This window comes from Vipera ursinii (assembly GCF_947247035.1).
Source record: "Vipera ursinii genome assembly, chromosome: 1".
NCBI lineage: Eukaryota > Metazoa > Chordata > Lepidosauria > Squamata > Viperidae > Vipera > Vipera ursinii.
Genome location: NC_139512.1, coordinates 107635248 through 107663083, shown reverse-complemented (window position 1 = coordinate 107663083; position 27836 = coordinate 107635248). Strand labels below are relative to the sequence as shown.

Sequence of the window (27836 nt, the reverse complement as noted above, 5' to 3'; positions counted from 1 at the left end):
CCCTTGTTCTCTCTTATTCTTACTATTTTTACATTATGACCATTTGTCTTATACATTTATAATCAGAGATAGCCATTTATTTTTGCTTTGAAGATGTTAATAACCTGTTCCCAATTGTATTATTGTTTTAATACTAATAATTGTTTAATGTTATGTATTCTTATGATAGTAATTATAGTATTATTTTAATAATTAAAATGTGTTCAGTTTGCTATGAAGAAGTAATGAAGTCTGCTAATCCATCAGCATTTCTGTAGAAACCAATTCAGTTGCACAATGTTTTGAATTTAAGGTCCTTTGGACCATACTGAGGCATAAATGTAGCCTCAGCCTGCAACTTTTGAAAGATGCAGCTGCTTTAAAGAGTTTCAGTTTCAGTTTCAGGCAGATGTATGTTTCTTAATCTGGTGCTTTCTGGAGTACCTTTCTGGAATCAAATCCCAAATGCTGTGCATCCAACTCTAAAAGCCCAGGAATTTGGGAAGCATAACATTCTAAAGAAAATTGTACACAAACATCTGCTTAATTAATTAATTAATTAATTAAATTTACATGCTGTCCACCTCACTCTACAAAGTGACTCTGGGCTGCTTACAATTAAAAATCAAAACTTTTGTTTTGTTTTACTTATAGTATGTATCTTTCAAATCCAGGTGAAATAATAACAAATAGCAGTGCTGGAGGCATGTGCAGCGTTACCAGTTGCTCCTTTGAATGCCAGGTGGTGACTCACAATTGGCCATGTTCAACAACTACAACAACAATAACAACAACAGTAAAATCCACAACTGAATACATAGAAACTCCTACAAGTAAAACATCGCAAGCGAGTACAATACCTCCCTGTGAGATAGGAGATCAAATTGTTAGTAATTCTTATTCTGTTTATTTACATATTTAAAATTATGCATGAAACTTGGAGTATGTTTATATCTGTCATGCTCAGATGTCAGCTATCCTTGCTAAATATCATTTAGCAAGCATAAAAGGCAGAATTTATACAAAAGTTATTGAAAGAGAAAATTATCTCCAAAATGTGCCTCAGAAAGTTACCTATTTAAAATTTCTGGGTAAGTCAGAATTAATTTTGTACATGATTTTTTTTACTGATACTCACTTATCTTCACATTTCATTAGAAATATATTGTATAAGATCTGGTCTTTTCAAATAAGGTGAAATATACAAAATTAACAGCATTCCGTACGCCTTTGGCGTCTAGTCATGCTGGCCACATGACCACGGAGACGTCCTCGGACAAGCGCTGGTTCTTCAGCTTTGAAACGGAGATGAGCACCGGCCCCTAGAGTTGGAAACGACTAGCACGCATGTGCGGGGGAACCTTTACCTTTCCCTTTAAACATAAACATATGATGGCTTAGGTCCATTTTATTGTATATATTGGAAAAAATATAGCTAAAACTGTGCTGGATGACACTGGAATTAGATTTCACTTAGATTATCAAGGTTTGGCCTTACTGGATGGGGATCATAACATTTTTTTTAAATTGAAAAGTTTTACAATACATTTTTTAAATAGAAAAAACACCTCACTCACTCCCCCCCTCCCCCCAACCCTCCTCTCCCCTCCCCCCTCCCCGACTTCCCAGAGCTGAATACAGGGTATAAACTTACAAACTTATGCTAAAATATGCTAACAACAAAAATAAAACATTAAATTCTATCGCACTTTAACTCTCCGTAAACATAACTATATTACTAACAAATAACTAATAACTAATAATACATCGTATAAAACCACTACTTATTCAAATGCTAAGTGAAACTTTTTAGTCCCATAGGGGATCATAACATTTAGAAGTTATTATTTATTTAGTATATTTATATCCCATTATTTTATTTAGGAGGTGAGATATAGTGGGAGGTGGTTCAAGGTGACATACACAGCACTGTCTCTGGTTTTTATCCTCCCATCTGGGAGATTGCACTGAGAAAATGCAACTGGTCCCAAATCATCCAGTGAATTTGTCCCAAAGGTTCTTTTTCAAAAGGCAACTGGACTTTGTTTTTCCTTGAAGATGTTTCACCTCTCACCCAAGAAGCTTCTTCAGTTCTGACTGAATGGCGGTGGATGGAAGGATTTATGTTCCTTGCAGTCATCTGGTCATTAGCACTCTTTCTGAGTCATTGAAGCCACTTGGAGGTTTATCTGTGCCACAGGGACACCTGAATAGTGCAAATGGGTGTGGAACCTTCTTGGCACTGCTGAAAGGACTGTGTTGTAAACAGGAGATAAATAGTGTTGTATCCCTCCCCCTCTGTTGAGACAGGGCTGTTCAGTCTTAATCTAGACAGCCTCTTTGACCCCCTCTTGCAAACGATGACATGGATGACTGAGAATCTTCATAGACGTCCGGTGAACTTCCATGCCAGGTTTCTCCACTCCTAGCCCAGCATCTATGTGCATTCCTTCCCTCAGATTGGAGAGGGCCAAATTATTTCCCTTGACTGATTCTTACATTAACCATAAGGGGAAAAAATGCTTTGGTCAAATGAACTGATTTCAATATCCTGTACGGTCTCAGTTTAAGCACAGTCAAGTCTTATCTAATGTCATATGCAAAGCCATTGTGTCTAGTACTGTATTTCAGATTGAACACATTAAAACAAATTCAAGAGGCTAGCACATAGCTTTGAGATCTGTAATTTAAATTGGCCTGCGGTACAATTTGAATTGGCGTGTAATACAATGGAAGATAGTTTTCAATCCATTGGCATTATTTTACTTGATAACAACAAGGGCAGGTGCTGACTGGGAATAAGAATAATTCATCAGTGAAATGGCTTGCCTCCAGAAGTTGTGGGCGCTCCAACATTGGAGGTTTTAAGGAAGAGATTGGACACCCATTTGTCTGAAATGGTATAGGGTTTCCTGCCTGAGCAGGGGGTTGGACTAGATGACCTCCAAGGTCCCTTCCAACTCTGCTTTTCTGTTAAATTAGTTCTTCTAATCCATTCATAAGGGATGCAGTGGCTCAGTGGGTTAGGATGCTGAGCTTGTCTATCAGAAGGTCGGCGGTTTGGCGGGTCGAATCCCGAGTGCCGCGTAACAGAGTGAGCGCCTGTTACTCGTCCCAGCTTCTGCCAACCTAGCAGTTTGAAAGCACGTAAAAATGCAAGTAGAAAAATAGGGACCACTACGGTGGGAAGGTAACAGCGTTCCGTGCGCCTTTGGCATCTAGTCATGCCGGCCACATGACCATGGAGACGTCCTCGGACAAGCGCTGGCTCTTCGGCTTTGAAACGGAGATGAGCACCGGCCCCTAGAGTCAGAAATGACTAGCACACATGTGCGGGGGAACCTTTACCTTTACCTTTACCTTAATCCATTCATATATTGCATGTTTGACCAGGATTATAAAGTGTGATACATTTTCTGTTTGTTGCCTCAGATACCGCCAGGAGAAAGTGGGGGCATATGTAATTGCACCGAGTTAAGGTGTGTTGAAGGCAACTTATGGGAGAGGTTTCCTGTAGAGTGCAAACCTTCACCAAAGCCCACGTGTGCCAATGGGCTTGCTCCTGTAGAAGTATTGGATGAAAATGGATGCTGCACCCATTGGGAATGTGACTGTGAGTGCTTATATTTATACAAACAACTTTGATGTTCTCTTGAAGGATCCCTCAAGTTATTGGACTGATGTTGTATTGCACATACTGTATAGTGGCATTTCCTGAAAAAGCTGCTTATTCCTATAAATTGAGCTTGGAGGGAAGAGATTCAGGGATCAGTCTCAGAAGATGTTGTGAAGAAAATATAAGGAAAGGCATTTTCTAAAAAAGCGTAAGAAAACACATTGACCCATGCTCAAACAATAAGAAATCAACACCTATGCCTTTGACATTAAGAATGTTTCCTGGTTATAGAAAATTAGCAGGCAGAAACACTGGACAGCTGAGATCCTATTTGGTAGACAATTAAAATGAAGGAAAGTTAAATGCTATACTAATGAAAAAACCAGTTTGTGTAGTGTTTAAGCCGCTAAGCAGGAGACTAGGGGTTCTAGTCCTGTCTGAGGCACAAAACCAGCTGAGTGACTTTGGGCTATTCATTCTCTTTCGGCCCTAAGAAGAAGGCAATGGCAAACTATTTCTAAAATCTTGCCAAGAAAATTTCAAGATCTTGTCCAGGCAATCACTGTCCAGAGTCAGCACTGACTCAAAGGCGCTCCAAAATAAATAGCTAAAGAAAGTAATTGAAAAAAATACTAATGATATTTTCAGACACCATTTCAAGCATGCTATTGCTATTGGAAGCAATTTCTCATGTGATGGATGGAACAGATACAATTAATAAAACAACATATAAAGTACCTAATTAATGAAGAAGTTCTTATGAATCAGTACTAGTTACTTCTTTCTACAAAACGAAGAAAAAAATTATATTACTAACTGTATATATTGGCATTTCTGTTTAAAACAAATAAAACAGTCTTTTAAAGAACAAATGCAGACAGATTTATTCTTGTGAAAGAATACATGCAAATAAATAATTAAATAGAGAAATAAATAATAAATTTAATCTAACTTAACCTTAGATTAGAAAATCTAATCAATTCAAATAAATAAAAATACTCTCTTCCATCATATTCTTATTATATAGCCATTGCTTAAAATACTGAGCAAAATCAAAATTAAAAAACTGAAAACAATAAGAATAGGATGCTTTCCCTACTGAAATGCTTCTGTCTCTGCTTAGGGAGAATTCTGTAATTGGGAAGCAATGTGAGAATTTCTTTTTCTTATAGAGAAATTTCAAAGACTTCTCTATTCAGTGTTTTTTGCCCCCAAATTTGTCAGACAATTTCAATATCCCTTTTGTATTCATCTCTGTAAATGAGAATGACAATGTTTTACTCTAATCAGAGTTTTCTTGACAACTTTAGACTAATTTATTCCCCAATTCCATTAGGAACCCCTCCCATTTCTTTTAGTTATTTTTATGAGTTCCCAGCAAATAATCAACTCTATTGTCTTTCTGAAGGCTATTGCACTGGCTGGGGAGATCCACATTATATGACATTTGATGGCCACTACTACAGTTACCAAGGTAATTGTACCTATGTCCTAATGGAAGAGATTCATCAAACCATCCACAACTTCGGAGTGTACATTGATAACTACCACTGTGATCCAGCACAATCTGTCTCTTGCACCCGTACTCTCACCATAAAGCATGAGTCCCTGGAAGTGCGCCTCAAAACGGTCAAACTGATTCCTATGAAAGTAGAGGTATGTGTACATTGGCTTACATTTCAGTACAAAATTGTAAATAACAGGTATGTCAATAACAAATCGTTACTTATCCAGGTTCAACTGAGAATTTATTATACTAACCTCACAAATGGCCAGTAGTTTTCACCTCTGGGGCACCTATCATGCAGAGTAAAAATTACAATACTTCTCACCATTTACTTCTCAGCAACCCTTTGAATAGATAACTTACAGATTATTCATATTAATGTTCCAGTTTTCACTTCAGGTGAAAAAAACTGAGTTCAAAAAAAATATTTAATCTTTAAGGACATATATGGAAAAGCTTTCATCCATCAACTCTAATGCTAATAGTGATCATATATTCTTAGATAGCTTACAGTTCTACCGTATCTATGAGGTAAATATCTGTGTTGTTTTTGGTCAGGTAGCCATATCCCTAGTTTGAAAGGAGGGAAGGTGGTTGAAAGCAGCCACATTTTTCTCATTCTTCAAAAATTGCTTCCGTTTGGCTTTTCTCTCCTATCTCTTTCAGGCAACTCTGTGGCTTTTTTCTTGTTCCTTTCACTAAATCCCTACTTAGTGGCATAATTCAGACAATGTCTACCAAGTACCTTCATGGATTTCATTAAAATAGAGTTTTGAAATTTACTTTCAAAGCAGAGAGAGGAGGGCTGTGGAAAGAAGAACACAACAAACTTCCAAACTGTCTAATGTGTAGCAAAGAACCTACGCAATGTCCTTCTTCAACTTAACAAAAATGGCTTCAAAACTTAATAAATAAGCAAAATGGATTAGCAACACCCATGTAAATACCAGCAATTATCCCATTTCAAGATAATAACCATCCATTCACTCAGGCACATTTGAGAAAAGCTCCTTGTTAACTTTTTGGACCTGATGTTTTGAAATTTAAACCAGCCCCAAGCTAGAAACCCAAGGATTGAATGATTTATGCAGAGAAGTATGGCTCTTTGGGAATATGCAGTTCCCAGGATACCCAAACTAAGCCTTAATAATATATATGCCCACTGTTTATCTCCTTGATTGACAGACTGCAACTGTAGCTGTTTATGGGAAGGTGAGGGATGCCCAGTTACAAGTCTCAGTGCAACATAAACTTAACAGTTGTAGCTTGCTGGCAATCTTTCTTTCCTTTCTGAGATGGCATATTTGCCCAGTAAAATAAGTTGTTCTGGTCCGTTCCACTTTTATAAATAAAGAAAACTTATGGCTCCCTTATTCCCAGAGACCTGTGGAGTTTGGCCTCAAATTAGTCATGATTATTATTCCCACAAACAGTAAAACCAGCTTTTGAGCCTTGACCTAATGTTAGTCATGTCATATGGGATCAATTGGCCTAATGTTAGCTATGGTCCATGGTACCATTTTAGGTTGCTGGTGTTAGCTCAGTGGGCTTTGCATATATGCACATCTGTAAGAAAAATCTGCTTGCAGCACATTTATACTTGACACAATCATTGATTGAGTTATGGCTAGCTAGAATCTCCTTGTAGCAAAATGCCCATATCACAGTGTTAGAGAGGTTTAAATACTTCACATCCTACTCACCATATCTAGTCCCAGTCCTCCAAAACCAGTTTCAACCACGAATTTAGTTGTAGCCTAAGAATAATCAAATCTACAGCACCTCCTTACTCTTTAATGGAATAAAGCAGGCTTCCCATTTCAAAGCAACATTGTTTTTGCCTTTTTAAATACATTTCCTCTGCCCCAACTTTAGCTTCTTAAAAGAAAGCATGACCTTAGTAATCACAAGCCAGCCACGGTTCATACTTTAATATGCCTTTAGTGCCAACCAGTGGTGGGATTCAAATATGTGAACAACCAGTTCTCTGTGTAGATGCCACATCTGGAAGTCCATTCTGGGCCTGGGCAACAAAAAAATAGCTACCGGTTCTGCCGAAGTGGTGCAAACCGGCTGAATCCCACCACTGGTGCCAATTCACTCCAACAATTCACTCAATGTTGAGAATGTTATAGCTGTTTCAGGCAAAGCAAATAAACCTTTTTTCCCCCTAACTCTATCATTCAGTTTTAAAAAGCACATTGAGCTCTTTTTTTTCAATTTCTGCTGAAGAAAATCCTAATTTGACCTGATAACCTGCCCATCTGCCCCAGAATGAGGGAATTTATATGGTCAGGTTTCTCCCATTTCATGGATTTAAGCTGGGAAATTTCTTGCATACAGTTGGATTCATATCTTGCATCAAACAGATCTTCCTGTACCTCCTAAGATTTATGTCAAGTTTACTCAAGACGGTGACATCAATTTGGTAACATTGTTGGAATAATAATTGAAACTGATGAGAACCCCTAGTTTACTTCAGACTGGGATGATGGCTTTAGACAACAGATGTTTCAAAAACATTTTTATTTTATGCACTCAACCATCATGTAACTAATAGGCTCAGTACTATTATGGGATCCCCAAGCTAGTTGACAAAACATGTTTTGAGGATCTTCCAGAGTCACTCTGCCTGCCTGCCTGCCTGCCTGCCTGCCTGTATATAAAATCTTCTTAGGTCTGTCATAATAAAAAGGTATATGGGAGGAGGGGAGAAATTATTTCATTTTAACCACAGTCCCTATTTAATTATATTCTTTCTGGCTTCTTGAACATTAGGTGACTGTGAATCATGCACAAGTGTGTTTACCTTATGAAAAATATACCCTGAAGGTTTACAAGGCTGGTATAAACTATGTGGTGGAACTAGAGAGATTGAATATGACTGTAACATACAATGGCATGGCCTTCACAATCAGGATGCCCTATGCAATTTTTGCCAACAATACCCAGGGACAATGTGGTAAGAATGACTATACTTATGTCTGTAAAATAAACATTGTAAAGTAGATGATTGCAAGACTATCTGGAATACAAGGTAGATATTTTGACACAACTTCCAAATAATCAATTCTAACATATAAATTATGTAATCATAATTTTGCATATCAGTGATTTTTTCCAACAGTGAGGATTTTTGACATATGATATAAAAAGCAAGCACGTATATGGAATGTACAAAAGTTTTTCTTATCAGCTGTGTGACGTTGTCTGCTTTTTCCTTCTCTTTATTTTCAGTATTGCTATTGGCAGTGTTAAGGTTATTGCGAACTGCTGCATGTTACTGTTATTACAAATTTAGGTAGCAAATTATTTTCCATCAAACAGCATGATGGAAATATAAGTATGATTTTTTTGTGTGGTTCCTTTGTCACTCCAATTTAGGAAAATGCAACAACAATACCGAAGATGACTGTATGTTACGGAACGGGACTGTTATACGTTCTTGTGAAATAATGGCAGATGACTGGATTATTCATGATCCAGAAAAACCACATTGTGAACATATGCTCCCACCTGTGGTACCTCCAACTTCTCCTCCTGAGTGCAAACCATCAAAGTTGTGCAAGCTTCTAAAAGGAGGGTAAATAGCCTGCACAATTCTTTCACATTTGGTTTTTTTCCTGTTTTTAAATCATTCCATATGCTTACGATTTGATTTTTCTCCAGTAGCCTGCTCTACTGAGTAATTTTATTTAACCAATTGATAGCGTGCCTATATATGTCATTCTAGGACCACTGACTTGTCCCCATATATACAGTATATAAATTTGTACCACCTGCACTTTTTCACAACATACTTTAGACCACATTAATAACTTTCCAGTTTGACCTGGTAACATTTCCCTCATCACACTCTCAAATCATTCATGAAATGCGCTTGTCATTATCTGTCCTGAAATAAAAACAATACTTTCCCCCTTAAGTTGACACCATCCTATCATAGTTTCATGGAGTGGAATATCTAGAGCTTTTTGTCAGCCATATAATGGTCAACCGAGCTGTTACGGGTATCAGTAGATATTCATTTGGGAAGTGTTTGGTTTTTTTTAAGACTAATTAATTATGACTACCAAATCTCACATGGTGGCTCAGTGGGTTAGGACACTGAGCTTGTTGATCAGAAGGTCGGCAGTTTGGTGGGTTGAATCACGAGTGCCACGTAACAGAGTGAGCGCCTGTTACTCGTCCCAGCTTCTGCCAACCTAGCAGTTCAAAAATGCAAGTAGAAAAATAGGGACCACTATGGTGGGAAGGTAACAGCGTTCCGTGCACCTTTGGCATCTAGTCATGCTGGCCACATGACCATGGAGATGTCCTCAGACAAGCGCTGGCTCTTTGGCTTTGAAACGGAGCTGAGCACTGGCCCCTAGAGTCGGAAACGACTAGCACGTATGTGCGGGGGAACCTTTACCTTTTCCAAATCTCAGCTGCAAAAGTTTAGGCCTTTATTAAATGGCAGCAAGGTGATACAAAAAATTCTAACTCTTTGCTACATTTTACCTTGCCCAGAATTTTGCAAATCTAACTGGGTAGTTTTTAAATACAGCCATAAAAGCTTATATTGCTTTCCCTGGTAGCTTAGAAGAATGCTCACTCGCTTTAGGTAAAGTATCTGGGGGAATTAACATTTTCCTTGAAGAAATGCTCCTTTAACATCAATGACCTTATACTTATTATACGTATATATTTATTCAGCATATTTCAGAAGTGTCATGGCGTTGTGAATGTCACAAGCTACTATGATGCCTGCGTGTTTGATAGCTGCAGAATGCCCAACGAATCCATGGAATGTGCAAGTCTTCAAATTTATGCAGCAACCTGTGCAGATCAGGGGGTTTGCATTGACTGGAGAGGAGATACCCAGGGAGCATGTCGTAAGTCTCCATTTCTAAAATTTGTCTGAAACTGAATAAAGAACAACAGGACATGCCTTTCCAAACAACCTGTCCCACATCAGTGGGAGAACATCAGTGAATGTGTGTACAGTAACTTGAAACACGTTATTTTATTTAGGCGATTGAATTTTCTATTGATGGAAACTATTCTCCTTTCTCTTAAAACATGGTAAATCTGTCAATGAATATGCTCTGGGGACAAGAGAGGTGTAGAAGGTGTATCAACATTTGGAAGGTGCACGTTAGCAGTGAAGAAATAGCAGATCAATGAAAAAGTGGAATGTGGAGAATGGGGACAGGTCTCCCTCCATTTCTCTCTCTCTTTGTTTTGCTAGCATCTCTTGGGTTTTCCCCAATATGCTCAGTTACTCATTCTCCTAATGTGGGTAGCCTATCCAGGATAAATTAGATCACTTCATATACCCAGAGATGGTGTCATATACCCAGAGATGGTGTGGAATGCTCATCCCATCAAAAAAAAAAAAGGATAATAGAAAAAAAGTGAGGAGTCCTTAGTGGTCTCTGAGGTTGCTTGTTTTCTTGCAGACATTTCATTACAAAAACTAGGTAATATCATCAGTTGCAGTCAAAGCACTGATGATGTTGCCTAATTTGGATAATGGAATGTCTGCAAGAAAACAAGCAAGCTCAGAGAACACCAAGGACCCCTCATGTCAAATCTGAGCTACAAATATTCTCCTTTATTAGGAAAAAGTGAGCTTTTTCTGTAATCACAGAGTAGAAGATAACTTTGTAATCATACTTGCAAATGAAATCAGAAGCTCCTTTCTATTTCTTTGTATCCGTATCTGTATCAGAAGAGGTCCAGGAAGGATGAAGAATGTGCCAATTAATCTCTTTCTACCATCTTCCCCTTTTTCCTGCTTCTAAGGGTTTGTGCCTATTTGTGCTTCATCATGGCCCCATTGCACCTAACAGAGTGCACCTTCCTTCTTAAGGCATTACCTTAATCTTATCTTCTAGCTCATGAATGAATCTTGAGTTGTTAATTCAATCCATGAGCATAAGAGTTATATTTTCCCCCCAAATGTGGTATCCAAAGGCAGTCCCAAATAATGCAAAAAATAATGTAAAATGCAAGCTTTGCCAAACTTTATTTTGGAGGGTGTTATCATTCGTTGTATTATCTTCACCTTCCTGCCTCGTTTTTATTTTCCAGCCATTATGTGCCTACCCCATAAAGTGTACAAAGCATGTGGTCCTACTATAGAAGAAACGTGCAAATCAGGGTAATCCATTTTCTGTCATTCCAAACTCAGACTTACTTAAATGTGATTGTTTTTGCAGTGTTGTTGTTTAATGTAACATGCCTGTGTTTCAGATTGTAGGGTTCCTATCCTTTTAGAAGAAATCCAGAATTCAGTTTTTGAATTGAGATGGGCAGCCATATGAATGTGATAAATAACTAAATGAAAAACTCTTAAAACTCTGGATCTGGCTTAGGAAGCTGAAACACATAAGCTACGAACACGTACCACGCAATTTACACATTTGTTGGGACAGTCATTTAGTATATATAGTGAATGAAGAAACAAATTCCTTCCTGCACTCTGAGTTGTTCTATGATTCTGAGAAGCAACACAACTGCTCTTCCTCCTGTCTGTCCTCAAACGCCTTTAATTAAAGCTGCAGGTATTTGCCAGATATGTGAACAATTGTTGATTTTTTTAAAAAAAACCCACCTCATCTTTTATTGTAGATTAATAGAACAAAACCAGACACGACAAATGGAAGGGTGTTTCTGTCCTGAAGGAACAAAACTTTATGACACTGCCATAGATGTATGTGTGGAAACCTGTGGTAAGTTTGGTTTTCTGACTCTGCTTTTTCTCAAACATACTTAGGATGTGATCCAATATATGCTTGCATCTGGGAGTAAATCTCATTGAACTCAGTGGAGTTTAGTTTTCAGCTGGCATGCATAAAATTACATTTTTTACTCTTCTCAGTAATAAAATATAAATAATGGAAATTATTTTAACATTAATGGAGATGCTTTTGTTTTTAGGATGTGTTGGACCAGACAATATTCCCAGAAAGGTAAACAACATGTCTGTTTCTTTTCTGTGAGTCTGACAATCAGTTATACATTTTCTGGAATAGGTTTGCTTTATGATAGAATTCTGATCTTTTCTTTTCTTATCAGCTTGATTTTACATTTTAGTTTCATCTATTTGCAGAACTTATTCATGCTAATAAAGCTAGTAATGAAGAATTTGGGGAGAGTAGCTTAATCAGGGGTGCACAGACCTTTGCTTAGCAGAAAGTCACTGTCTAATATGACAGTCACCAGCATTATATGAGTGGCAAGACTTCAAAACAATAAAAAATTCTATTGATGATGACAGCTATGACAATAATATATATTAAGCTTTATCATAAATATTGCAGGAATTTCAATGGGTCAACAGATGAGATTATTAAATTACTCAACTCAGGATGGTGGTTGCAATTGTATGCAATTTATATGTTTCTCAAAGTCATCTTGGGTAGTGAGATGGGTGGCATGCAAATATAATAAATAAATAATATCAAAGCTCCACCCCTTTTTATGTGCATTGCATACAAAATGAATCTGAGCTTCAATTATGTGAATGGAGCTGCCATTTTAAATTTTTTACCTGCCAATGCCTCTACCCAATGAGTTGAGTAATCCCTTCTGTTAACTCCTAGAAATTCCTGTAACATTTATGATAGTCCTTCAACGATGCATGTGGGTGGGGTCAGATTCATTCTGTTTAATATTCTGTAGGTTCTTATGCTATTAAGCAATTACTCTTTCCCATTGATAGTTTGGGGAGAACTTTCAGTTTGACTGCAAAGACTGTATTTGCATGGAAGGTGGAAGTGGCATTATCTGTGAACCCTACAAGTGTCCAATACCAGTTCATGAAGTACAGTGTGAAGGAGAAGGATATCAGAAGATCACCAAAATTAATCCTCTTGACAAATGCTGTTCAGACACTGTGTGTGGTGAGTATGTCCATACGTCAATGATAGTGATATTGTGTGACCTATACAATTTTGTACATTTATTTCTTAATGTCATCTCTCTCAGGCAGCCAGGCTAGAATCTTTGGAAAACCACTCTCAGTGTAGAAAATTTGATGGTATTTCAAGTGATGCGCATTCAGGGCCCAATTCATTCATAAAACATTATTACAAAGAAAGTTAACTTAATAAGATTTTCTCATTACACTTTTTTTTTCAATATACAGAACAGTCACTAAACTTAAAAAATTTCCAAGAATACAGTTGCCTTATTCTTCAATAGATTATGCTTAGAAGAAAATGGATAATTTGCCAATGTGGAAGTTGAATTTTTTCCTTTCTTATTCATAGAGTGCAATACCACTCAATGTACAACCAAGCCTCCTCAGTGTGATCCAGGATTCATAGCTGTTGCCAACAACACTGAAGAACACTGTTGTCCTTCTTATCAATGCAGTAAGTCTCTTTTAATCAACTCTGGGAGGATGAATATAAAGCTTTGGTAAATTCAGCTTGACACTTTGATCCAAAATTTGTTACATTAGAATTATGTCTAGTTATCATCAATGGAAATTGCTTCCACAAAATACTTATTTCATCACCTAGCGCTTATCAGCTGAATGCAAATCAACTTTAGACTACAGGCAGTGGTGGGATTCAAATATGTGAACAACTGGTTCTCTATGTGGATGCTGCTTCTGGAAGTCCATTCTGGGCCTGGGCAACAAAAAATTAGCTACCGGTTCTGCCGAAGTGATGCGAACTGGCTGAATCCCACCACTGACTACAGGTATTTTGCAATGAACAGCAGGATATCCTGCTCACAGATTTTTTAAAAAAATTCCTTCCGTATGTATAAATTTGTCCTTTTTCTTGCCCATCTGAAATATACCTGATTTATAAATACTTCTTTATGCATTAATTTGAATAATATATAATAGAGTTCTATAATTCCTACCCATCTTGCATTCATGTGAAATTCGGAAGAACATTCTATAGGAGTGACTGATAATTGGTTCACTTACATTTCCCCAAATCTCCCACCACAACTGGCCACATTGGGTTTGTTGGTGGTTTTAAAACAAACTATTTGGATAACCGTAGATTTCTCATCCATAAGCACTGCACAGTTCAGAGTTGTTTAAATAAATTAAAAAGTTAAATGAATGACAATATCTTCAGCGGGCATCTGTAAATGCAATAATTGGGGAGAAAAGGTGCTGTTACTTTATTTATCATTATATAGCAAAGAAAGAATATCAACAAGCTGTATAATATATAGTTACTTTTAAGCAAAGGGCCTAAAGTACTGACAAAGACTTTTAAATAATTCTTTTCTCCAGATCCTAAAAAAGTGTGTGTGAAGGATGGTAATGAATATAAGGTAAAGTTTTCCTTTCTTCCTAAAAGGGATTTTTTTTACTCAAACTCATAGTCTACCTCTTAACATAATTGCAATTTTAGAAGGCTTATTTATAAAAGTAAATAGCAAGCATGAGTTATAACTGAGAGTTAGTGAGCATCATGTGAGGGAAAATACTAAAACCAAGGAAAGAGTTGTAGAAGACTGACCTAAATCCACCTTGGCCCAAGGCATTCTGAGATAACCAGGATTCGAGCACGTAGTCAGTTAACCTGCTTTTAGAACCAACTCACTTATCCAATTTTGTTACTGTGCATAGATCTTTTAGGATACCTCATTAATACACAAAGTACATACAGTATCTACTTAAAAATAAGTTCTATTGAAATTGATGCTATATAAAATCCTATGCATGTTTATAATCGAATAGACCCCATTGAGCACAGCAGGATTTGTTTCTGATTAGACCAAAACTTGTGGATCTGTGGCCCGTAGACTGGGAAAGTCTTCTCAACAGATCATGCTGGAACTATTGTGGTGACCAGTTGGGAGAAGCTGCAGTGGTGCAGCATTATTTTTAAGTACACGTTGTCCTTGATTTATGACCACAGTTAAGCCATTGGGTGCTCCTGCCTCTCTTGTCTGATCATTTCCTAGACAATATCTCTTTCCCCATCCTGAAGGTCATTCTCAAATACCATTACAAGGGAATAGCAAAGTGGGCAACAATAGAAAGAAAGAGTTAGAGGTTTAAGAATCCATGTAATAAATTCCAAAATTGCAGTAAATTCTCTAATCCCTACTGGCCTTTCTCATATCAGAGTTACAGTAATTTTGTAAGAAATATATTGGATCAGATCTGGTTTACCTTTTTCTTTGCTAATGAATGAATTACTCTGCTTTGTTCCAGCCTGGTTCAGAAGTCTTAGGAGGTCAGTGCCAAGAGTGCACATGCACAAACCAACAAAACAGCACCACTCTTCTGAATATCATAGAGTGTAATGATATCCCATGTAATGTGAAGTGCCAGGAGGTAAGCAGTTCCACTTATATAAGCAGACAAAGCAATATGAGAGAAAATAAGTAGACAAGCAGGATTGTGGAAGAACAGCTTCCTGTATTAGAAAGAGTGAAGCAGCCACTAGTCAAGCAACATTAAATTTTTCAAAACAATCAGCTTATGTATAGAACTGGGAGGGAAAGATTTTTATCCTTTGCCTCTAGCAGAAAAAGTATCTTGGGTCAACTATGAAGAGCTAAATATCATTAAGGAAATGGGGGAGGGAACCCCAAGGTGGGAAGAGAAAGGCAAAATAGTTCAACAAAGAGAACTGAACATTTTTAATAGGCCCCAAATTCTGAGAAGGAGAAAGATTTCAAAATTAGACAATAGCTGGTTCTAACAATGATTTGTCAAACTGGTGGAATCATAGTGGTCATTCTAGGCAAAATATTTCACCATGCTGGCTAGGAGTGATGAATAGTGGGCTGAGCTATCCTAACAATCAGGGCTATTGCTTCTGAAGTGACAATGAATGCATTTGGGAACAGACCAGCTCAAGGACAATAAGCTTTTTTTATGACTTCTTTCACCCAAAAACTGAGCAATGGGTTCATCCTAGCAGAAACTTCCTGTTATACCCAGGACCTCAAGCTGCCTTGCCAGGAACCCAATCCCTTTAATCTCAATGCCAGTCACATGTATAGAAACTCTGGGCAGAGCAAAAGTGTGTCTAATAGGGATTTGCCTATCACTGCCTTGGAACAGAAATACTATGTCTTTCCATACCCATACCCTGGTGGCTGCTCTTTCATAAGTTGCCCTCCCTAACCAAGATTATAGATCTTGTTGAAACCACCAGAAGTTAGCCTGATAATCTCAAGACTGACTCCCAAGGCTATAGCATCAAAAATAAGCCCACATTTATCTGGGCTTCTTTGGCCCAGATGCAAAGACTCCACAACACCCTACAGAAAAGCACTAGAGAGGTTCCCTTGCTGGTAAGAACCACATATGACATGGTATCCATGGACAAGAACTTCATTGTAAACCCCATTTCCCTCCAGGTAGGAGGTGTCTTCTGCTCTCAGAGGACCAGTTGTCTCTTTGATTAGTACTTCTGTATTTAGTATTAGTATTTCTGTATTTCTGCCTTTTATGGCATTCTTAGACAAGGATGTTAAGAAAATAAGTCACTACCTGCTTTCCAGGCAGGAGGTAGCTTGACCTGCTCTATTTCTGCCAGTCTTGAAGGCACAGTAGAGGAACTGAAATAATTATAGCTAGATAACAGCTCCAGGACCAGATTGCCTACACTCAGAACAGGGCACTGTCTGGAATTTGAATAGGGATACTTGGCTCTATTAATTTTTTTAAAAAAGTCCTATTTGAACAGTTGTGTATCTCTTTCTAGGGCTATTCTCCTATTCGATACCCTAGTGAATGCTGTCCAAAATGCGTGCAGACAAGTTGCGTTATAAGAACAATAGAAAATGACATTCTCATCTTAAGGGTAAGTTTATTTTTTTTATAATTATCTTCAGCAGGGCTTTTTTTCTCATAGAACGCTCAGAACGGAGTTCCGGCACCTTTTTTGGATGGAACCTTGTAGGGTAGGCAAGGCGGGTTGTATGACATGTGTGAATTCCGGCACCTTTTTCTTTTACAAAAAAAGGCACTGATCTTCAGGTAGTAATGCTTTTCTTGGCATTGAAAACATTTGCTATGGGACAGAATGTTAAAAAAGGTGCGGGGTAAAAAGAATTGGAAATTTGTGACTGCATCAGCACCTGCTCATGATTTTCCTTAATCCACTGTCCTCACAATACCTAGGTGTCTATGTGAAATTTCTCCAGAGGATACGCATTCAGATTAAGCACAAATGAAAAAGAAAACTAATGCATTTCCATTCAGTTTATAGTTGTTGTAATACAAAATGAATGCAAAAGTGAAATAAGAAATGTATATGGGCATATTCATATCTATTTTTTCTACTTATAAGAAATGGGTTTGGGCATATTCACATCAATTTTTTTCAATTTTTTTTGTCTAGTTCACTATTACAGGTTGAAGGGATGAGGTCCTGAGTAGGTTGTTCAATTGTGCCTACGAGCATCAACAGGTTTAGTCTTGATGAAAATTGCAAGAAAAATAATGGAGACTCGAGGCACACAAATCTCAATTAAATGAGGGTGAGGGAAATTGAGTAAAGTTTAGAATGGAAATAAGATAAAATGAATGTAGGTTGTAAATCAAAAGTTGAAAAACTTCATTCCTTTACATATTTTTTTAAAATTTGTCTATTTTCTCTGTACTCCATCCTTCTGCTACTGACAAAGCAGCTTCCTTGCTTGCTCGCTCTCTTCTCTGCACTCTTTCTAGAGTCTCAACAACTTTTTTCTATTGTGGTGACCAAAACTGGATGCGATATTCCAAGTGTGGTCTTACCAAGGCATTATACAGTGCTACTTGATTCTGTCCCTCTGTTAATGCAGCATAGAACTGCATTGGCTTTTTAACAGCTGCAGCCCACTGCTGGCTCATATTTAAGTGATTGTTCACTAGAACTTGAAGATCCTTCTCACAGTTATTACTATTGAGCCGGGTACCTCCTATTCTATATCTGTGCATTTGATATTTCTTGCCTAAATGTACAACCTTACTTTACTTACCACTGAATTTCATTTTGTTAGACAAGGCCCAGTGTTCAGATCTGTCAAGCTTCTTGTGTATCTTGAGCCTATCTTCTGGATTGTTGGCTATTCCTGCCAGATTGGTGTTGTTTGCGAATTTCGGGAGTTCCACTTCTATCTCCTCATCTCACAGCCCTATTGGTTTGGCCCTCCACACCAGTCCCAGTTTTTCATGTTGGCCTTAGGAAAATTAATTGCCCACCTGCTCTAAAACCTCCCAGGTCTGGAGTATGACTGGCACAATTAGTGGGGAAAGGATTTATCATGCCAGTTAATTTTCTTTAAGAGGATGCCTACATTGAATGTCTATTCTGCTCCTTGTGAGAAGAAAGGGCTTTTTAAAAAAAACAAATAGGAACCTATTTAGTCTTAAACTTGTTTGCTTCTTTGAAACAGCCTGGTGAAAGTCAGAATGATCCCAAAGACAACTGTACTCTTTACACCTGTACGAGGATTCATAGGCAGCTGATTTCTTCTACATCTGTGATTACTTGCCCATCATTTGATGAGAAGAGATGCCAACCTGTGAGTTAAAAGTTGAATCTACACATAGGATACCATGGAAAAGCATTAATTTGATTCAGATTGAATAGGGTAGAAGCAAGAGTTGAAGTAGATTTTATGTGGGATGCTGGAATAATGTCACATTTAATACTGAAAAATAAGGAAAGATGCTTCAGACTGGAAAAGTTTATCATTTAAATATAACAATTAATTACTATTAAACATGTCTTATTCACTCTGAGGTATCCCAGTACATCCCATAAGGTGAAAGGTCAGAGGTTTCAAGAGTTCATTCCCAGAAGCCCTCTGAATCTATACCTCCCAGCCTGCCCTTTGGCAGGGGAGTGGCTTGCAGCTTCTCCTGTCAATACCTGTCTTCCAAAAAGTGCCTCACCTGGTGTGTTCCCCTCAGCCCAGTGTGTAAGATAAGACATCCAGCACCTATAATTTCCAGTGAAAAGGGGGGGGGGGGAAATGAGAGGGTAAATGAAATAATTCTCCTAGAATTGCAGTATAAAGTTATGTAATGAAAGGTTTTAGGTCTTTCTTCTCCTTTGAGAAATACATCCATATCACAAGAGATATTAAACATTAAACTTTGGAGATTTTTTTAAGAAGGAAACTATATATGTTCTTTTATACATTAAATAGATGCAATACAACATGAGAATGATCTTGGGAGATAGGAGGAACACCTACAGCCTATGTAGAGGGTCTCTGAGGTCATCCCCACATATTGTCACAATGCCGCAAACAGTTATTTTTCAATGCTGATGATGTTGAAAGAAATAAATATAATTTGAAGAAAAAGATATCAACCAGCAATCAAATATTATATCAAAAGAGTATTATTATTATTGTTGCTGTTGCTATTGTTGTTATTATTATTATTATTATTATTATTATTATTATTATTATTATTATTATTATTATTATTATTATTATTACATTTCTGACATATATCATCCATTTCTGCTCTTCAAAAATGGATCATAACCTGTTCTGGTGAGCAATGTGGATATGTTCTTAGGCTGCAGAATAGTCCCAGTAGGATCAATATAGAATAAACAAATACATACACATGGATGTATTTCCACTATGGGTGGAATTCTTCCTTCTAAGAACTAGCAGAGTAACGGAATGTGCAGCATGCTCATGTTTGAGATTAGCATATTCTTCATCTAAGAAATAAGATAGAGGGAAAGATTGTTCTCCTCTCTATCTGTCCCTTGAAATATCGTAAATTACAAATAATTCCAAGGAAGCATGGCGGGTATTACACTGCAGAACATCATAGCAATCATTTTAGTACAATTTGCAGTTCTAGTAGGTAGTTATACATGTTTTGTTATTGTTATTATTTTGTTTGTAGGGCACCATTGTATACTTGCCTAATGGGTGTTGTAAGACATGTAAGTATTATAAAACCACATATACTTTCATTTTAAAGGAATTATATATCTGTATATAATGAGAAAGGCTGAGGGGCAATTAAATTATATAAATCAATATTTATTTGAGATAGGTTCACCCACTTGTACTCTATTAAATTATTACTTTTCTATAGAAGAAAAGCAATAATTTGATAGAGTACAAGTGATGCTCATTCTATTGATGATCAGCTTATACATATTTGCTTGATTAATGAACCATGTTAAAAAGAACAATTAGCAAACATGAAAGTATCCTTAGTTAAGAAGGATTGTGTTTGTGTGGTTTAAAGAATGCTTGGCTCTAGGTAAGAAAGGTTTAGAGCTTTATTCCTATGAACATGGTCCCTTCAAAGAAACTAAATTGAAAGGTATTTGCAAATGTTGCAATACGACATTCTTAATTGATAGGCTTATTAAGGATCTCCCTTAATTTTCCTTGATGTTTTGGGAGAGATGAAAATCCCACTGAAAATGTTGAGGAAACAGAACACATTCCTGGTTCCTATTTCTACAGGAACATGCCTGGAAGAATAGAAGCTATTTTCTACCTACTGGATTTTAGGATTGTACACCTGACAGAGGAAATGGGATGACTTCTTATTTTAACAAAGTCAAACTATTTTTTTCAGTGAGCTTGGTGACAGAATAGCAATGTACAGATCCTAGGCTAATGGTGCTCACTAATATAATATAATTTTGTCGATCAGAAGGTTGGCAGTTTGGCGGGTTGAATCCCAAGTGCCGCGTAGCAGAGTGAGCGCCTGTTACTCGTCCCAGCTTCTGCCAACCTAGCAGTTCAAAAGCACATAAAAATGCAAGTAGAAAAATAGGGACCACTACGGTGGGAAGGTAACAGCGTTCCGTGCGCCTTTGGCGTCTAGTCATGCTGGCCACATGACCACGGAGACGTCCTCGGACAAGCGCTGGCTCTTCGGCTTTGAAACGGAGATAAGCACTGGCCCCTAGAGTCAGAAACGACTAGCACACATGTGCAGAGGGAACCTTTACCTTTACTTTAATATAATTTTTATTTCAGTTATTTGTGCAGATGTTTCAACTATTTTTAATAAGGTGGCATTTGTGTTCAGATAATGCACGTGAAAATCCTCTCTTTTTGTTTATATTTTTTTATATATGCCCAACTTAAAACCAATGGAAGTGTCCCCATTTGCACTCTGTTGAAAAATTCTACGCAAAATTTAACTTTCAAAAAACACTCATTCATTTCATCAGAAAGATTGATAATGGTTTAATTTTTTATCTAAAATATCTGGTTTTGAAATTTTCATGGCCATTCTTTCCCTTTCAGACACCCAGCCAAATTACATTTAGCTAGGTATTTGACACAAATTTCTGAGAGAAAATTATTGATTATGCTGAAGACTCCATCCAGGAGAGCTAAAAGCTTGAAGCTTATGCTTGCATTTGAATGACAGTCTTTTTATACCTTTTTTTTTGATAGGTATATTGATGCCAGGTGGCTCATTGTGCTCGCCCACTCAAACAATGGACTATATCAATTACAATGGCTGCCGTTCAGAGGAACTAGTCCCTGTGACTCAGTGTGAAGGAAGATGTGGAACTTTTTCACTGTAAGTAAAATGCTGAAATCCACTGATTTCCTTGTGTGCAGGACAACTCCAGATTTCTAACTTTGTTCAAAGTTATTGTATTATCTTTTTTTTTTGTTCCCAGCTATGAAAGAGGGTGCAGTGATAGAGTTGGGGATCCAATGATTTGGATAAATGAAATAGGGTAATGAATGGTTTCCACATGGAAGAATGATAGGCCAATGGATTATAATAGGCTTTATAGGCAAATTTTGATTTATAGATTATTATGTTCAATTGAAAACCTTTGGAAAGGTTTGGAAAGTAATGTATGGTATTTTAAGTTGTATAATATATTAGGAGAAGGAAAGGTTGTATAAATTTGGTTTTAGTATGAATTTAAAGCCTAGTTGGAAAGAAGAATAGTTTTAAAAATAGGTAATAGAAAATATAAGAATGATGCGATTATATAAAAAATTTTAAGTTTGGAAAGTAAGGTATGGTATTTTAAGTTGTATAATATATTAGGAGAAGGAAAGGTTGTATAAACTTGGTTTTAGTATGAATTTAAAGCCTAGTTGGAAAGAAGAATAGTTTTAGAAAATTGATATAAATTGTTTTATCTGTGATTGTTTTTATTGGGTATTAGATTAAAAAGTATTATTTTGTATTTGAATAATTATTGATATGATATATATATGTTTGGAGTTTATCTATATGAGTTAAAGTGCGATAGTTTAAATAGTTTAGGATTGTTTGCGTAAGTTAGATTATGATTGTTTGTATTTTTATACCCTGTATTCAGCTCTGGGAAGTGGGGGGGGAAAGGGAGGGAGGGCTTGGGGAGGGTTGGGGAGGGGGAAGAGGGTGGGAGGGAAGGGGGTTGGGAGGGTTTTTTTTGTTAAAGATAAAATGCATTGTAAAACTTTTTAATAAAAAAAAGAAAACCTTGAAAATATTAAAATGTAATTGTAGGGAATAAGCTTTAGGGCTGCTGCCAAAGCAATATGATTTAGTTTTCTTTGGAAAAGCAAATTGGAGATATTAGATTGTAGGAAAATTTTAAAAAAGAAAAATTAGATGTTAAAAAAACGGATTAAGTTGAATATGTTTGAACTGAGATCTTCATCCTGAGAAACCATCTTAAGTCTTAGTTGTCAAAGATATAACTACTATTGTTATACCTATTCATGAATTGCATTAATTATTTAATAATACAGACTATTTAAAGATTTCATCTTCTCACGGGACCTTCCAAATTAAGAAAGATAAATTTAGGAAGATTTACTGAAGGTGAATTCAGAAGACTTTGGGATGAAGATGTCTTCTCAGAGAAGATACTTCTGCTAGAATTTCTCAATGTCCCTTTCTCTTGACCTCAGTCTCTTGACCCAGCCCACCTGTTCAGCAGAATCACCTGCTATTTTGAAGAACATTTTCATAAAGTCTTATGCTCCTAGGGAAAGAGAAAACATAAAGTACTAGTCTACCATATATTCACTTCAACATGGACATGTTTTTTAAAAAAACGTGTTATATTTGGTAGGAATATAATTAGATAATCTTGTGGAGTAGGCCAAATGGTGAAGACTAGTGTTGTAGATATAGAGAGACACTGCGTAAACCATGTTTGTACATTGCAGAAATCCTATCTCCAACTTAGCATTTGCAAATAGCCAAAGAGGAGTAAAAATAGAATCAATACAAATTTGGAACTGCATTTTTTAATGCTTATTTGCACAAAATTGATTTGTCTTTGTTAAATCTCCAAGAAATAGAGATTGGGGTTTTTTGCTGCCTATTTTTTGTCAGTGGGGAATTTTATAGAAATATGGAAAAGTTCCCTATGATGAGTTGTGAAAATGCCAGTTTCCAGATACTCTGAAGTAAAACCAAATGCATGCTTCAAAATAAGTAAATCTGACAATAAAAACTGAACAGATCACAGTTAAGGAGGAATAAGAAAGACAATAATTATTATAATTAATAATATTAATATTATTATTAATAGCAGCCCTTTTTAGTGTTCAAATATAGTCACCACCAAGTAATTCCTTTACCAGAAACCAAACAAAATACTATTTTAGACTGTGCAAACTTTAAGGTTTCCTTCAGTGAAGAACTTTTAGATCAGTCTCTCTCACACTCATGACCAGCATGACTATTTATATCATATATATCCATTTATAATCTTTAGAACTTCCAAGAAGAAATGGCTATTTTTCACCTAGTGAATTCATGATAGAGGCACAATTCAATCTGTGAACTTTGTTTATTAGTCACTTGGTCTTTCAACTAGTTTACTCCAAGCTCAGCCAGATTGGGGCATTTGGATTTTTTAAAATTGTCCTAAATAAAAATCTTGGGTTTGGGGCTTTTTTGCTGCCTTTACAATATTTAAGACATCATATCTTGGCTGGATATAACGGAGGACATAGTTTAAGTACCTGTCAAATAAATAGTGGAGATTTTTTCTTTTCTTATGGTAGAGGTTCTGTAATATTACTTCCCCAATACAAAATAAAAGCACAGTTTTTAAAATCACACATAACCCGAGCAAATGTAACGCTTTCTTCATTTTGCATTATAAAAACAGATACTCTCCTGAAGCTAATTCCATGACACATAAGTGCAGCTGCTGCAGAGAGTCAAAGACAGCCCTGAAAGAAATCATGCTGCTGTGTCCTGGTGGGATCAGAAAGAAACACCGTTACATCCACGTGGACCGCTGTGAGTGCCTGAACTCTGAATGTGGTGATGAACGAAGCTCCTCAGAAGAATCCAGGGAAATCAAAGTATTGGCAACACACCAGCCCCAGGAAGAAAAGGTGATGGAACGGGTCAAGAAAGCTCTGAGAGAAGTTAAAACAAGGAAAGCTTTGTAATGAAAAAAGACAACCCTTGTTAAATATGAAGAAATATACTGTGACCACACATATTATTATAATCTATCACTTTGCCTTACTTTTTACAAGCAGGGATGTCCAAACCTGGAAACTTTAAGACTTGTGGTCTTTAACTCTCAGAATTCTGCTGACTGAGGAATTCTGGGAGTTGAAGTTCAGAAATCTTAAAAGTTACCAAGGTTGGACATGCCTATTCTACAGCCTTTTGGACTTTCTTTACTGTGCTCACTTATTTATTTGCACTAAAAAGAAAAAAGAAAAATATTTCCTCCTATGTATAAAAAATGAAGGATATATGACTTGGACTTTTGAATCAGCTTCTTTTGCTTTGGTTAATTAAAGGCATATTTCAAAAGTGAGGTCTCCATTTCTGGTTTTCTTGACACATTTCTGACTTTCTTAAATCTTGTGCTTCTACTGTTATAAAATTTATGCTTCAGAAGTAATGCTGCTGATCGACGAGGGAAATGCCAGAAACTAGTTGAGTTTCCAGAGGAGTTTTGCTGGATTTTGGTCTTTTGATATTTTTCCCATGGTCTTATATTGAAGTCCACTGAACTATAAACACTTACGTGCATATGGCAAATAATATTATCCAAGACTGTTTTTGATTCCATCCGATTTTCTGTCTTCCAAATATGTGGCATGGTGCAATCTCAGATGATATGCCCATGACTCGACTGCTCATATTTCTTCCCAAACTAGTTTCTTTTTGATTCCTAAATACTGTATGTATGTTGAGAATTGTGTTGACTGTGCTGCCAAAAGCAAAGAGTGTTGCTGAAAAGTCAGTAGAAAAAGATGAAGAGAGGATGAGAAAATTCACACACCTTCAAGTCCATTTGTTCTAATACCATGCAAACTTTCATCGTAGATTTATGTACAATTTGATTTTCAAATTGAAATTATAGTTTCAGGTTTTTCTAAGTACTACACATTGTAATTTTTACCACGACAGGGAAGTCTATGGACGCATAGATGAAAAAAAATCTGTCCGGTTTTTAATAGGATATACATGAGATTGTGTCTTCTCCATCATGTACTTTTTCCATGTACATCATAGATTTCAATATAATTATATTTTCAGCACTGCGAGCTTTAAACCAGTTTGGTAGTGCCATCAATTTTCTGTGAAAAGATTCGAAACTCCCCATTTATCATTCTCTTCTAGATGTGCAAGTTTTAGGGTTTTTTCTTTCTTTCTGTGTATTGTAAACTGCCCTAAATCTTTTGGGGGATGGCCATCTCCCAAATGAATAAGTGTGTGTGTGGGAGGGAGGAATGAGGGAGAGAGAGGGAGAGAGGGGGGGAGAAATGAATTAAATTTTATAATGCCACTTCCACACTCTGTAGTCAATGGTAAAGAATACTGTATAAAAATACAGTATATAACTATTCAAATGGGACATTTTCAAAGAATCTTTTATAGGGAAAAAAGAACATATACAGTATTCTATATACAGAGTGTAGAAGTCTTTGGCAGACCATAAAATAACACTGGGTTACTTCTGTTAAGAAACAACTCTTCAGTAAAGCAATTTAAAGTGGCAAAAATGTTCCACACTAAACTTGTGCAGAATCAGTCAAAATAACAATTGTATAACATTCCTAGAGAAACTTATTACTTATTTCTTAGGATGACCAGGCGCTTAAAGCCCTTTATTTGTTTTTCTTGTATGATTTTCCCCAGCTTCTTGTAGATGATAACTTTTTACCAGAGGTTCAGGAATAATGCTTCCTAGCCCTAGTATCCCTTTCAGGTAAATCTGAGTATTAATATGAAGTAAATGTTACTTTATGGCAAATGAACCATGAAAAATTCTCTCCCAAAAGCCATAGATTGGGAACTTACTTTTGAAGCCTGACATATCAATACACCAGGGCCGGGGTAGGCGACCTTGGCTCTTTTATGACTCGTGGACTTCAACTCCTAGAATTCCTGAGCCAGCCACGCTGAAGGGAAAGGGAGAGGTTTCCAAGCTGAGCCATGCTGGCTCAGGAATTCTGGGAGTTGAAGTCCATGAGGCACAAAAGAGCCAAGGTTGCCTACCCCTGTACTAGGGAAATATATAACCTGCAATAGTATCAGCTTACTGCCATAACTTCTATCAGATACAGCTATTATGTGTCATGGTGTCAATAAATACAATGCCTCCTCACCCTCACCCCACATCCCGTACAATAATATGCAACAATGCACATTTTCACTTAAAATAACAGAATTGTAAAAAGCAAGTTATGTCTATGCAATCACCAGAATTCAAGACTGAGTCAAAGACATAAAATGAATGAATGAATTCAATAGTTATTATGTTTCCTATTTTAATTAATTCTTGCTGCCAGCTGTTTTTTTTAGTTGAATTTATTATTTATTTATTAGTTGAATTTATATACCGCCCTATTCCTGAAGGACTTAGGTCGGTTCACAGGGCAGTTAAAACAGTACAAGAAAGAGAATAGAATGAAATTAAATTAGTACAAGCCCACAATTAATAATGACAGTAAAAATTAAAATTTTAAAATTAATTTAATTTAATTTAATTTGATTTAATTAATATAATTTAAAATTTAAAATCCCTCAGTCCAGGCCAGACAATTCAAACAACCAGGTTTTTAAGTCCCGGCAAAATGAGCGAAGGTCGGGGGCAGTCCGAAGCTCCATCGGCAGTTCGTTCCAAAGGGCAAGCACACTCACAGACAACGCCCTCCCCCTGGGAATCACCTGCCGGCAATCTCTAATTGTCGGAACCCTAAGGAGGCCCTCCCTGTGGGCATGCACAGGACGATGGGAAGCTGATACTGGCAGCAGGTGCTCCCTAAGGTAATCCAGACCCATGCCATTTAGGGCTTTATAGGTCATCACCAGCACCTTGAATCTCACCCGGAGGGCAACTGGAAGCCAATGCAGCTCACGGAGAAGAGGTGTTACATGAGAGTATCAGGACACTCCCATTACTACTTGCGCAGCTGCATTCTGCACCAGCTGAAGCCTCTGAGTGGTCCTTAAGGGCAGCCCCATGTAGAGAGCATTGCAGTAGTCTAACCGGGAGGTCACAAGTGCATGAGTGACTGTACGTAGGGCATCCCGGTCCAGATAGGGCCGCAACTGGTGCACCAGGCAAACCTGGGCAAACGTCCCCCTGGTCACGGCTTCTATATGATCATCCAAACTGAGTCGTGAATCCAGGAGGACACCCAAGTTACGAGCCCTATCGACGGGGGGGGGGTTGATGGAGAGGGAGAAAGAAATGCGGATCCTCTGCTATTTCAAACATCTCTTGATTACTCCTGCACTTCTCATACCCAGTCCTCTTTAGGTTTTATAGCTTCATTCAACTTCTTTCCCATGCAGAAATCTTCTGTAACCTGTTCTCA

The 27836-nt window shown here is 37.1% G+C and overlaps 1 protein-coding gene across 1 annotated transcript in view; it reads left to right on the top strand.

Annotated features, from left to right (window-relative positions):
* MUC2 (mucin 2, oligomeric mucus/gel-forming) overlaps positions 1-24440 on the top strand; it is a gene marked incomplete at both ends in the record, with an annotated part of 66156 nt that extends 41716 nt beyond the window's left edge. Inside the window, 19 exons of the mRNA XM_083359356.1 lie at positions 654-775; positions 3412-3592; positions 5004-5251; positions 7881-8064; positions 8487-8685; positions 9801-9979; positions 11181-11250; positions 11721-11821; positions 12030-12061; positions 12814-12994; positions 13364-13468; positions 14356-14396; positions 15286-15408; positions 16790-16888; positions 18465-18593; positions 19945-19984; positions 21468-21597; positions 21701-21760; positions 24152-24440. Of these exons, the coding sequence (XP_083215482.1) occupies positions 654-775; positions 3412-3592; positions 5004-5251; positions 7881-8064; positions 8487-8685; positions 9801-9979; positions 11181-11250; positions 11721-11821; positions 12030-12061; positions 12814-12994; positions 13364-13468; positions 14356-14396; positions 15286-15408; positions 16790-16888; positions 18465-18593; positions 19945-19984; positions 21468-21597; positions 21701-21760; positions 24152-24440 (2513 nt within the window). The remainder of the gene's footprint in view (positions 1-653; positions 776-3411; positions 3593-5003; positions 5252-7880; positions 8065-8486; positions 8686-9800; positions 9980-11180; positions 11251-11720; positions 11822-12029; positions 12062-12813; positions 12995-13363; positions 13469-14355; positions 14397-15285; positions 15409-16789; positions 16889-18464; positions 18594-19944; positions 19985-21467; positions 21598-21700; positions 21761-24151) is intronic.
* Between the last annotated feature and the right edge of the window lie 3396 nt (positions 24441-27836).